The sequence below is a fragment of the Tenrec ecaudatus genome, chromosome 4 (genome assembly GCF_050624435.1).
Source record: "Tenrec ecaudatus isolate mTenEca1 chromosome 4, mTenEca1.hap1, whole genome shotgun sequence".
Classification (NCBI taxonomy): Eukaryota; Metazoa; Chordata; class Mammalia; order Afrosoricida; family Tenrecidae; genus Tenrec; species Tenrec ecaudatus.
Genome location: NC_134533.1, coordinates 89,573,462 through 89,586,751, shown reverse-complemented (window position 1 = coordinate 89,586,751; position 13,290 = coordinate 89,573,462). Strand labels below are relative to the sequence as shown.

Below are 13,290 nucleotides of genomic sequence, written 5' to 3'. Positions count from 1 at the left end.
CAAAAGTGCAATCAACAGAAGTGACAATTACTTACGCTTATTGAAAGATAGCTGAGTAGCAGTAAGACTGAACCATGAAAAAGCAGGACTTCCCTGGAAAGCCAAGACGTTACCGGATACACAGCCTTCTAACAAACTAACCCATTCTAAGAGGAGGCTTTTCCTCGTGTCGTCTCCGCCTGGAATACAACCTTATTTGTCATTCTATTTTCCTGCCAGAATATCCTTTCCAACGTTGACAATTCGAGAACTGAAAACCACACCTCTGGCCGAAAACGTTACACTCACCACTCTCGTCGTCTATGTTAAGCCTTCCAAGACCGCTGCCATCCCTGATGGAGTACTGGATCTCGCCATCCCTGCCCGCGTCCTCATCTCGAGCTGTCACCTGCAGCACACTGGTTCCGATGCGTGAGTTTTCCTTCACAGATCCAACAACAGCAAAGTCTGGGAAGTAAGGGGCATGCAGGTTCTCGTTGACATCCACCACTTCCACCTCAACGAAGGAAACCGATGACAGCGAAACAGGGCGCCCTTTGTCTTTGGCCCGAACGGTGAGGTTATAGAACTGCTGTTTTTCGTAGTCAAGTTCTTTACTCAACCGGATGGCACCACTCGCTTTATCGATTTCAAATCTCCCATTATAATCATTGACCAAAGAGTAGCGCACTTGACCTCCCAAGCCCAGGTCTGGATCATGGGTCTCCAGCCAAGCAATGACAGTGCCAACGGGGACATCCTCCAGGATCTTCACATTGTAACTACTGGGAATGAAGGCTGGGGAGCAGTCGTTGACATCATCCAAGAACACCTTGAGAGTTACAACCGAAAACAATTGCTGATCGCTGTCTGACTTGTCCCTGGCTTCTATTTTCAAAGAGTAATTTGATTTAGATTCTCGGTCCAGTTGGTCAGCTACATAAACAATTCCCGTTGAGCTATTGATGCCAAATTGCTTGGTATCTGTCAAGACTGAGTAAGTCACCTCACCATTGGAACCCAAGTCTTTGTCTCTGGCTTCCACTTGAATAATCTCAGTACCGAGGCTTGCACTCTCAAGAATGTTGACCGAGTAAGTGTCTTGAAGAAAAATTGGACGATTGTCATTGGCATCCTCCACATTGACAGTCAGCAACCTCCATGAAGACTTTTGCGGGTTCCCTAAGTCATAGATGGTGATATTAAGGAGATAGAGGTCTGTTTGTTCTCGATCCATGGGCATAAGGACTTTGAGCTGCCCAGACTCCATATCAATATTAAAGCAGCTGTCTGTGTTTCCATCTGCTATGGTAAAGAGCACCTTCCCATTGAAGCCAGAGTCAGCGTCGTAGGCTTTAATCCTCAGGATGGTAGCACCAACTGGCAGGTCCTCCTTCACAGCCACATCAGAAGGGAAAGACTTGTCAAAATGTGGTCCTTGCCTATTAATGGAATAAAAGTCAAGAAATCCATCTTCCAGATTCAGCCTCCCATTCGCTTTTGCCTTGATGAGCAGTTTCTCTGCCAGCTTTTGGGCCACACGCGTTTCTCGGCAACTGAAACTCTTGGAAGAAACCTTCCCATGTAGGACGGAAATGTTAACAGATATGGGGTCCGCAAAATTCTCTCCGTCTGTGGCAGTAATCCGGAGGCCAAAATTCCCGTTTCTAATGCCCGAATTCATCAGTGACTTTTTCAGTTGTAAAACACCGGAGTCTGGGTTTAAATAAAAGAAACCAAGCTCATTTCCAGAAAGGATTTTGTACTTCACAAGTTCAAGTTCATCAATATCGATCGCCGAGACAGCTGTGATGTGACCCCCAACCGGGAAGTCGTAGGAAATAACTCCTTGACAAGCAACTTTCTCAAAGAGAGGGCTGTTGTCATTGACATTTCCTACACGGATGGTGACGTTGACCTCACTTTCATGGCGGTAGGGTGAACCCCAGTCAGAGGCTCTCACGATAAACCTGTAATTTTCTGGAGAGGATTCAAAATCCAATTCATCAGTTGTGCTAATAACACCTGTAAACTGGTTAATGGCAAAGGGTAACAAATTCAGGCTGGCGATACTGTAGGTGATGTACCCATTTTCTCCTTTATCCTTATCAGAAGCCGAGACTGTCAGAATGCTGGTTCCCACAGGGACACTTTCATTCACAAAAGCCTCATAGACTGGATGCTGGAATTCGGGTGTGTGGTCATTTGCATCCTCGATGCCAACGGTGACTTGTGCTTTTAAATCCCCTTCCTTGTTTGACACCCCCAGTCTATAAACCTCCTTCCTAATGGTGTTCAGTGGCTGTGCTGTGACAATCAGACCGGACCGAGGGTTGATTTTAAAGTACTCTGTGTCCTCACCAGGCGTCAGTTTGTATACCACATCTAGCGGCTCAGGATTTAACTTCACAATGGCCACCACTACACCAGGAGGGGAAAATTCACTGATGCTCACATCATACTCGTCCTTCTCAAATCTCATGGGGACAATGTCTCTCTGGGGGTTGGCAATGTGGACGACCTTGACTTCCGAAAACTTCTGCGGTGACCCCTTGTCCTTTGCTTGAAGAGTGAGATTGTAGCCATAGGGGAAGCTTGGCCAGTCAACCTGTTTTCTCTCCTTGATCTTGTACTCGTTCAGCCACTTTCCTTCCTTAGCCAGGAGAAACTGATCGAGAGGATCCCCGGCCACAATGGAAACAGAGTCAATCTCGCCATTGGCCCCCTCATCTAGGTCATCGACGGTCACTACCGCATACGTGGGCTCCTTGTCCAATGAGAAGGGGACGTGAGTGACTACATGGATAGTTGGGGCGTGCTCATTTACCCGTTCAATGTGAACGTAAAGCTTGGCAGTGCTGCTCACGCCATTGTTTCCGTAGAGTTTCATCCCTCGATCCACAGCCAAAATTTCCAGATCATACCTATTCTTTTCATCGTAATTCAAGCGTCCGCTTAAAGAGATAATACCACTCGTGGGGTGAACTGAAAAGAGATCGACTTTGCTTTTAAAGTAGTAGTAGAATTCTCCGTTGGACCCGATGTCTGCATCTGTCGCCGTCACCTGGGCGACACTCGTCCTTAAAGGTGTGCTTTCTGCGATTGTAACGGAGTACGTAGTGGGTGAAAACAAAGGTCGCAAGTCATTCATATCTAAAACCTGTATATTCACTTTGGTCCATGCTTCTAAATCTTCCCCTCTGACAGAACCTTTAACTATCAATAAATAATTGTCCTGTATCTCCCTGTTCAGGATGGCAGAATTGCCACCTTTGGTCCTTATTCGGAGGAAACAAAAATCCGCAATGATGACTTCCTCTGCTTTGAAAAAGCCTTCTTCATCTCCGGATACGATTCTGTATTTGATATCCCAGGACAGGTCTATCAAGGTGATGCCCATCCTACCCTGGCTGTTGACATAGGTCCTTGCTGCCGAGTTCTCATACACAGTCGCATTATAGATGGAATGTGTGAAGTGGAAGCCCAGGGGCCCGGTCCTTGGCAACCCCTGGGAGAAGGTGGCCAAAAGCTTGACAAGCAGGAGGATGAGGCAAGGAGGAAGAGGTGGCCGTGCGCCCACACAGTATCCCATAATTCTATCCATCACATCATACTTCCTCCTGGAGGGAAACAGCAGGGAGAGAAAAGAGAAATTAACCCAGAGGAAAATGGGATAAGAAATAGAAAAGAGGTTTCGTTAATATTATTCACTAATGAAAGTACGTGCTTAAAAACTTTAACTACTTTTACTGAAATACAAATAGAAGAAAAATTAGGAACTACTAGATAATAAAGAAAATAACTAGGGTTTAACCAGATTTTGGTTAAATTTTTTTTTCTAATTTTAAGAATACGTTTACATCGCTGGCTGGAGTGTTCATTGGTATAAGATTTCTTCCGATCACAAAATCTATTTATTTAGCTTGTTTGAGATGAATTTGTTTGTTATTAAAGAGTCTAGTTGTCCTTAAAAATTTCAGTTTTACTTCTTAATCTTACATATATACTATGTTGAAATACAAATTGGAAATGCTAAAAGTGTGTTTATTTTTAACTCAGGACTTTCCTCATAGGCAATTATATGGAGAAATAATTTGACAAGGATTCTTAACAGCAGGGTTGAAAATGACAAATAAAAGAAAAAAGATACTAAATGTCTCCCTCCAGAGAACTGATTCACTAATTCACAGAGTGGAATGCTGTGTGGCTGGTAGAAGTGATGAGACTGGTTGACATGGTGGACAGCGGTCCATGGTTGAGAAGGATCAGGGATGAGCCGGGAGTGGTCTCTAGGAGGGTTCCATCAGTGATCTGGACATTGAATGCAAAGCTGATCACCTGAAATGGAAGCACTGCCAAATTTAAAATTAAAACTTTTTTTTTAAGTGATTATCCAGGCAGATATTTCCATATGTGGAAAGCTATAAAGTGATATGAAATTGAAGATCACAAAACAATCTATGTAGTTCATGGTTTGATGCGATCATAATTTAGACATCTGTATGTAAAGTGCCTTTTATGTTTAAGAAAAATAAACTGTCGTGGAAGTTGGAGGTTTAGCTGTATTTTCCAATTTTCTCTCAATGAGCAATAGTCATCAGAGTTTGTATGTAATTGCCTATATAATTCTTAAAAAACGATATCACAACCCTTTCCTATTATTTTTAACATGATCAAGATTTATGCCTAATCCCACATGGGCAGCATGAGCAAAACGTGTAGCAAGCAAAGCGGAAATGACATGATCCGTGATGTCCATGAGTGAACTGTGTGTGCCACTTAGAATCAAGAAGATAAGAGTAAGTTAGAGCAAGAAAAGCTAAGCAATTGTAAGAGGTACTTTCAATTATTTTTATCTGCCGCCATTAAGTAACCATATGCTCCACAGTTCTATGACTATGTAGATTAAAAGATAAAAGTTAATTTTTTTCTACCCAGTGAAATCAATGAAGTTTAACAAATAGAGGGCAAACGGCTATTTAAGCAAGACTGAAATAACTAAAATGCCTGTAAACCATCGATAGGGAGCACGGGTGATCCAGAGGAACCCGGTGGTGTCATGGTTTGGTGCTTCACTGCTAACTGTAACGTCAGCCATTCAAAATCACCAGATGCTCTGTGGGAGAAAGATGAGGCTTTTTACCCCCATGGAGTTACCATCTCAGAAACGCGTAGGGGCACTTCTACCCTGTGCGCTAGAATTACTCTTTGTCGGAATAGACTCTATAACTATGAGCTCTGTTTGAGTCTCGGGGACCCAGTAGTGGAATTCTTGACTTTCATGCAAGAGACCCAGGTTTCATTTCTGGCCAATTCAATTCATGCACCATAATCACCTGTCCGTCAATGATGGCTGATGTGTTGCTATGAGGAAAAAGAGGTTTCAGTGACGCTTCCAGAAGAAGACAGACTATAAAGAAAAACTTGGCAATCTAATTTTGAAAATCAACTAATGAAAATCTTATGAACCGCCAAGGTCTGATGTAATAACCAACCGTGGCAATGGTGATGAAGTAGGGGACATGTGTGCTATCTGGATTTTATGTTAGAACTCAGCAGCAGCAGAAACATATGAGAACACTTCAAAAAGGTGGGGGGAAATTCAACCATCTTTTCATTTTTTATGACCTTTTGGAAACTCTCTTGTCTATGGATCATTTAATTCTGTTAAATAAGTTAACAGTCATCACTGATGGCAAAGCATAGAATCCACCCAACATGTCTATTTAATCATTTCTGTTCTGGATTTAAAGTAGTGTCAATGACTGACTATCCACTGAAACTTTCACTATAGAAGAGCATTTAAAAATATTACAAACAGCATTCATAAAATATTTTTGTAACCATATCTGGCAAGGCAGATATTATTATAGCCATTTTATAGATGAGGATATGAAGGCTCACTTTCTTAGCAGCAGAGCCTGGATTAGAACTCAGGCTCTCTGCTCACTTCAACAGGTTTTCCCTTTCTTCCGTTCCCCCCCAACCACAATCCTGCTCTATAGCAGGAACCCAAAGAGCAAAACGTTGAGCAGGCCTGTGCGTGGTCCCAGCTGGGGATACAATTGTTCCTGCTGCTCCCATCTGCTTAAGCAGACAGGAGGTAACTGGTGGGCAGCCAGCAACAGGAAGACAGTCTGGCACAGGGGTTTTCAACGCAGAATAAGCAGCCCCAGCCAATCCACCTGAGAAAGATGTGGCAGTCTCCTCCCATGCGTCTTGTCGCCTTGGAGACCCCAAGGGGAAGTTCTCCTTAGATCTACGGGGTCTCTCTGAGTGTGAAAAAACTAGATGGCATTCAAGTTCTTCAAATAAGCAGTCTAGACAGCAACAAGGAACAGCAGGGAGAGGGTCGCATCTCCATAAGAGACCCCAAGTCCTGAAGTCAATTTTACATGCAATGACTGGCAGCCTGTCCGTGGAGAGCACCCCGGTGTAAGCGTGGGGAGCACGGTGGCTGTGGGGCACCAGAATGGGGAACCAGGGCAAGAAGGGAATTAGAAGGCAACAGCAAGCCTCCCATTGACGGTCCCTGGAAAGACACCATAGAGCTGCAATGGGAAGCTTTGTGAGGAAAACGATGTCTGTCTGGTTTTTGTGAAGACAGTACCTTCCAATGCCCTTCACAGCAGAGGGGACAGCCCCGTCACAGCAGCATGAGCGGAGGTGCTTTTGCGGAGCACACCCGCTGGAAAGGAGTGTCAGACTCCTTTTCAAGGACCACAGTTGCAAACGAATGGGAACTTCCCCAGCCCCTATATGCTTGAATACGCTCACGTGAGCGTCTGAAATGCTTCAGCACAGCACAGTTTTCCAGCGGATTCCAACTTCCAGTGACTCCAGGGCAGAGTAGAACTGTGCCACAGGGTTTCTGAGATGGTGAGGCTTTCCAGGAAGAAACGCTTCCTCTTTCTCTTGTGGGTTAGTGGTGGGCTTGAACCGCCAACGTTCTTAACCCACTGTCCCTCCAAGCCTCCTTAAAATGTTCCAAAGCACAAGCACACATTTGGGCTCCCTGTGAACATGGCAGCCTGAACCAAGGTTCTTTTAAGGAAATGGCCAAAGGCAGACCTACCTTCTGCAAGGAGAAAACTAGGGCCTCTCAGGCACCCGAGAAATCCCAATTCCATCTGCCCACGCCCCGCTCACTATTCTACCCTGAAGAGATCCAGTATGAGAGCAGTCCCGGTGCTACTGGGTCCACGGTCACCAAAGCGGACATCGTTCTCTACAGCACACGCAGCTCCGGGGAACTCTGAGTAACGCATAAGCTGCTTCCTGAAAACCGGAAAGTCAAGTCCACCTGAAGGGTCTTCAAACAAAAAGTGTAGAGACTTATTTCTGGAAAATCACATATTGAAAACTCGATGGAACACAGTTCCACACTGACACCGGTTCATCTGGAGTTGGAACCAACAATAAGGCACGTGTCTTTGTTAACGCTCCCTGTCTGTCTGTCAGATCTTGCCCTGGCCACTAACTGAAGGAAACCTGAGGGGGGGCGGGGGGAGCATATCTGTGTACCACTGTGTCTCCAGCAGCCTGTCTACCTACCTGCCAACCCACCAACCACACAGGAAACACAGAAAGTACAATGTTTTGAACAGGCCCAGTTTCCAAGTTTCTTTGTTTTTAAAAATTTTTTTATTAAACATTTTATTAGGGGCTCATACAACTCTTATCACAATCCATACATATACATACATCAATTGTCTAAAGCACATCCGCACATTCCCTGCCCCAATCATTCTCAAAGCATTTGCTCTCCACTTAAGCCCTTTGCATCAGGTCCTCTTTTTTTCCCCCTCCCTCCCCGCTTCTCCCTCCCTCATGTGCCCTTTGTAATTTATACATCGTTATTTTGTCATATCTTGCTCTATCCGGAGTCTCCCTTCCCCCCCTTCTCTGCCGTCCATCTCCCAGGTGTTTTTTGTTTGTTTTTAAAGCACATCTTTGCTCAGGTAATGAGGAATGAGGAAGTTATACAGGCTCAGAAAAAGCTTAAACTTCACCTGTCCCCAAACTCCTGGGTTGATAGGTAAGAAACCCAAGCTCCATAAAGATGAAGGGAATCCCTAACACCTGGCTCTTGTCTCTTGGTTCAGCTGACACCCAAGTGAAACTCCCGTCAACTGGATGACCTTTTCCTTGGCTTATGTAGCAGTCCTAGAACTATGGTTTATCATGAATTTGGAGTGATCTTCTTCTTCTTTTTTTTTTTTAGTAAATCCTTTTTATTGGGGGCTCGTACAACTCATAAAAATCCATCCATCCATCCATTATGTCAAGCACATTTGTACATTTGTTGCCATCATCATTCTCAAAACATTTTCTTTCTACTTGAGCCCTTGGTATCAGCTCCTCATTTTTTCCCCTTCCTCTCCCAGCCTCCCTCCCTCATGAACCCTTGATAATTTAAAAATTATTATTTTTTCATGTCTTTCACTGACTGATGTCTCTCTTCACCCACTTTTCTGTTGTCCATCCCCTGGAGAGGCTATAGGTAGCTCATTGTGGCTACTCTCATTATTGGTCCTGGATTTCCTGTTTCCAGTTCTTATCTGTACCTGTGTACATCCTCTGGTCTAGCCAGATTTGTAAAGTAGAATTGGAGTCATGATCGTGGGGGGGGGGGGCATTAAAGAACTAAAGGAAAGTTGTGTTTCATCATTGCTATACTGCACCCTGGCTGGCTTTTGTAAGGGGATGTCCAATTGCCTACAGATGGGCTTTGGGTCTCTACTCCACAGTCCCCTTCATTAATAATGATAATGATTTTTTGTTCTGGGTCTTTGATGCCTGATACCTGTTCCTATCGATACCTCATGATCACGCAGATTGGTGTGCTTCTTCTATGTGGGCTTTGTTGCTTCTCAGTTAGATGGATGCTTGTTTATTTAAAGGCTTTTAAGACCCCAAATGTTATACTTTTTGATAGCTAGGCACTATCAACTTTCTTTATCACATTTGCATATGCACCCATTTTGTCTTCAGCGAACATGTGGGGAAGATGAACATCCCAGAATACCAGATTCTTAGAATGAAGTGTTCTTGCCTTGAAGGAGTACTTGAGTAGAGGCCCAATGTCCATCTGCTACCTTAATACTAAACCTATACATATATGCACATAGATCTATTTCCACATCTTCATATATAAATGTATTTGCATATATACATGCCTGTATTTAGACCTCTGTAAATGTCCTTTGCCTCCTAATTCTTTCCTCTGTTTCCTTTTATTTTTCTCTTCTCCCACTATCATGTTCAGCCTTCATTTGGGTCACAGTTAGATTGCCCTTGATCAAGCCCTACTAGGCCTCCTACACCCTCCTCACCACCGATTTGGATCACTTGTTGTTCCCTTGTCCCTGGGGTTGTTAGCACCCACTTCCTTTCCCCACCTCTCCCTCTTCCATGTCCCTGGAATTATGGTTCCCTTTGTTTTCTCCCCTGCATTGTTTGTCTTGCTGATCTTATCTAGATAGACATGCAGAGATAATAATATGCACAAAATCACGGCCGAGGTTAAAAAAAACAAAGCACAAATCAACAAAACACACAAAATAAACCAAGGACCAAAAAAGAAAAGCCTATAAACAGGTCAAGGTGTGCTTGTTGAGCTTTACAAGTCCTTTCCATTGGAGTCTGATGGGGTCACATGCCCTGGCCCACAGTCTATTTTGGGGGACTTCATTGCTTTGCTCCCCTTGCTGTTCTGTTGCATGTCCTTAGTGTTTCGCCTTGGCGTGAGGTCCAGGTAGCATGGCAGGGGCGAGACTAAATCCAGGGATACATATGGTAGCCAACTAAAATGCGGGGGGGCACACATGGGTAGCTGCAGAACAGGGCACTAACCCACCCAAGGGGAGGGTGTCGTTTCTATCTCCACAGGAGAGGGAGCGGTGGACCAGACTTCGACCCAGTGTACAAAGTGTGAATGCAAGATACCGGCATAAAGCAGGGAACCAATAGAGAAGTCAGAGAGGCCAGCCCCAATCCCAACTACATGGACAGTCCCTCCAGAAGAATTCACTTCAGAGGACAGCACTTTAGCTACAGCTCAGGAAGAAGGACATGTCTGATCAGAGCACATAGGAGCAAATGAAGGGAGAGAGAACGAAAGTGAAGCACATTCTGGCCCACCAAGCCTTGAGGATGAGATTTCTGCTCCGAGCAGCCAGTGCACAGAGAGGACCATAGGTCCGGCCCCACCATGAGGCATGATGTCTCTCACTGACCCATCGCACTATGGGGACAGCACTGGAGACACAGTGTGAGGATTTTGCCCAATCTGACCCCATCACACCGAGGAGTGATCTTTGTTTGTTGCCACTTCTTTTTCTATTGTACTCGTGGTTCCACTCCCACCTCCCTCAGCAGCCAGTGGCTTGTTCATAAGCAACATCGGCGTACCAGAGGGGAGTAATGCTTTGACAAACCCACTACGCGTCCTTCTGAGCAAAGAAGGCCTTCCTAGTATTTTTTTTGTCATTCAATTTAACGCTTTGAGAATGGATATTTTCACATATTGAGGTTTGTACTCAGCATTAAAACCAATAGCCTACCATGCAGGCAGAAAGCACTCCACAGCTAAACGGAACAGTACTACTGTGTCCTGGGATTTGGATTTAACCTTAAAAAGCCAGGTACAATGAAACCCGTTGACTTTAGTTAATAAAGTAAAATATCTTATAAAGTGTTTGCATCTTTCTTTTCTTTAAAGGGAAAAATGCACTACCGAGCACAAATTGATAAAGACCTTTGTGGTTTCCCCATTGATTTAGGAGATGAGTGCTAAAATGAAGGCATCTTGTAAAATCTTGCAGTCATACTACACTAGGATTGTTGGCTGTTTCTTATTCTTTTTTTAGAACACCAAGACAACTGTTAAGATGGTTTGTTCTTGTTGTTGATGTTTTAAGTATTGCTTTTTCCTCATTGAAGTCAAACTCTTTGTGAAGCCATATGAGAAGGTATTTCAGATGCTCTGCACATTGATTTATTTCACTGCTTCTGGATTAGTTGAAAGAAAGCACTCAGTTCCCAACCTCAAAGCCCATTTTCTCCAACTTAGTAAGAGGATCAATACTTTTTGATATCATCTCCAAAGAGAACATCCAGCCATCAGCCTTGGAGACATTGGCTCTGCAGAGGCAGTCCCAGCCCAGGACTCCCCCCTGCCCCGCCACGCACACTGCAGTTAGTTGGGTTTTCTGTGTGGCTGACTTGGACGAGGGCATTCATTCTAGGAAGAAATACCAAGGTGGCAGTGAACAATTGTCCCCAAGCCAGTGTGCTGACTTGTCATCACGTGGAGATGTTTCAGCCATCCTTAAGTTGTTCTCCATTAGTAGGCAAGTCTGGAGGACAGGAAAAAATGAACTTTGAAAAATAGTTTATTTTTTTCTCCATCTCTTTCTATTTCATATATTTTAAGGGTTCTTCTTAGCCCTCCTGGCATAGTGGTCTCATATTGGGCTCATCCTAAGCCACTCTGAGGCTTTCTATTCTCATAAAGAGTTACAATCTCGGAAACCCACAACCCACAGGGGCATTTCTACCCTGTCCTACAGGGTTGCTATGAGTTGGCATCAACTCAGTGGTTGTGAGTTTGGTTTACTGATGTTAGCCCAAAAAAGATGGTGCTTGTAAGAAAAAAAAAAAAGGTCAAGTCAAGATTTACAAGCATTTACAAGTCTTCCATTAACAAGCATCCTTGATGAAGTTGACACAGTGCTGTGAATGGAAGGTGGATCTGTGCCCCGGGGTTTACCCAGACTCATCAACACAAAGCCATCAGTCCACAGAGGCAACATAGCCTAGTGGCCCCAGAATTTAACTTCAGTGCTGATGAAGAGGGTTTGAATATCAGATCTGCCATTTGCTAATTGCTTAAGTATGGGTGATGTATTTATCCTTTCTATATTTCCGTTTCTTCTTCTATAAAATGAGGATGATTGAATGCACATCAAATAGGACTTAATGAGCATTATATAATTCTTAGCTAGTAGCATCATTAAAGAGTATGGTAGTTAGATGATTTTATGTCAAGTAGACACTCTTGGCTAGGGGTAGAGTCAAATGTGTCAATCGGGTTGCAACCTCATACTATCTCCTTGGGGATAAGCTTTCTTATAAAAAAAACAACCCCAGGAACCTCCTTATCCCTCCCATTTCACCTTCCTGCTTGCTGGCCATCTTGAATGCTGCTAAAGTCCTGCAATGTTTCCATCAACCACGGACCCCCCACAAACTCTACAGCTACCGGCCTGTGATCAGCCTGCATTCTGCATGATTACATGTGGCTGTGTGAGTCTGCAGCAGGACTTATTGACTAGTATTGGACTTAGGACATGAGTTGGACTAAACTGGATGGTTTCTTGATATATAGTTATTGATATGAAGTTCTTTCTTATACATATAGAAGTGTGACTGGACTTGTTTCTCTAGTCAGCCCAGACTAACACAGGGAGCCTTGGTTATGCAGTGGGTAAGCAGTCAGCCGCTAACCAAAAGTTCAGCAGTTCAAGCCTATCAGCCACTCCACAGGAGAAAGATGTGATAACTTACTTCCATAACGATTATATCCTTGGAAAATCTATGGGGGAAGTTCTTCTCTGTCCTATAGGTTCACTATGAGATGGAATTCACTAGATGGCAGTAGGAGACCCTGGGCAATACAGGTGTTTAGTATGCTCAATCGCTAACCCAAAGGTTGGAGGTTCGAGTACCTAGAGGCCGCTCAGAAGAAAAGCCTGGCAATCTATTTCCAAAACCTCACTTACTGAAAATCCAACAGGACACAATTCTACTTTAGCATACAGGATGTCACCCAGAGTAAAACTCAAGTCAATGATAACTAGTTATTGGTTGCTGTCACTCACTATAGTCTCGTTTTAACAAAGGACAAAATCTGTGAGCCACAAGATAGAAAAGAATATTTACAACGGACTCTGACAGTTTCTTGGCATTAGTGTAGCCATTTCCAACGATGTCCTTTCTTTCCCAAATGCAAAGAGGAGAACTATGTAGGGGGGCAGATAGCAGAGAAACAAAGGTCAAAGACACCTGCGTTGAATCCAGGCTTTGATTTTCACTTAAATATGAGGAAGTCATGGTTTTCCTATATTTAAATAAGGATTCTAAGAGTTCTACTGGCCCTATAAAAAGCTTACTTTAACACAGTTTCTGCCTCTAAACAAAAAATTGGTAGAAATGTTCAAAAAATATCTCCTGAGGTTACTTTCAAGGTGCTTAGAAGACAGTATGTAAAACAAAAATCCAATGTCAAGTGCATTAAAGATAAAGAGT

At 43.8% G+C, this 13,290-nt stretch overlaps 1 protein-coding gene across 1 annotated transcript in view; it reads right to left on the bottom strand.

Annotated features, from left to right (window-relative positions):
- Positions 1 to 13,290, bottom strand: part of FAT3 (FAT atypical cadherin 3) — a 745,323-nt gene that overhangs the window by 606,971 nt on the left and 125,062 nt on the right. Inside the window, exon 2 of the mRNA XM_075546447.1 lies at positions 289 to 3,599. Coding sequence (XP_075402562.1) covers positions 289 to 3,583 — 3,295 coding nt within the window. The 5' untranslated portion in view covers positions 3,584 to 3,599. The remainder of the gene's footprint in view (positions 1 to 288; positions 3,600 to 13,290) is intronic.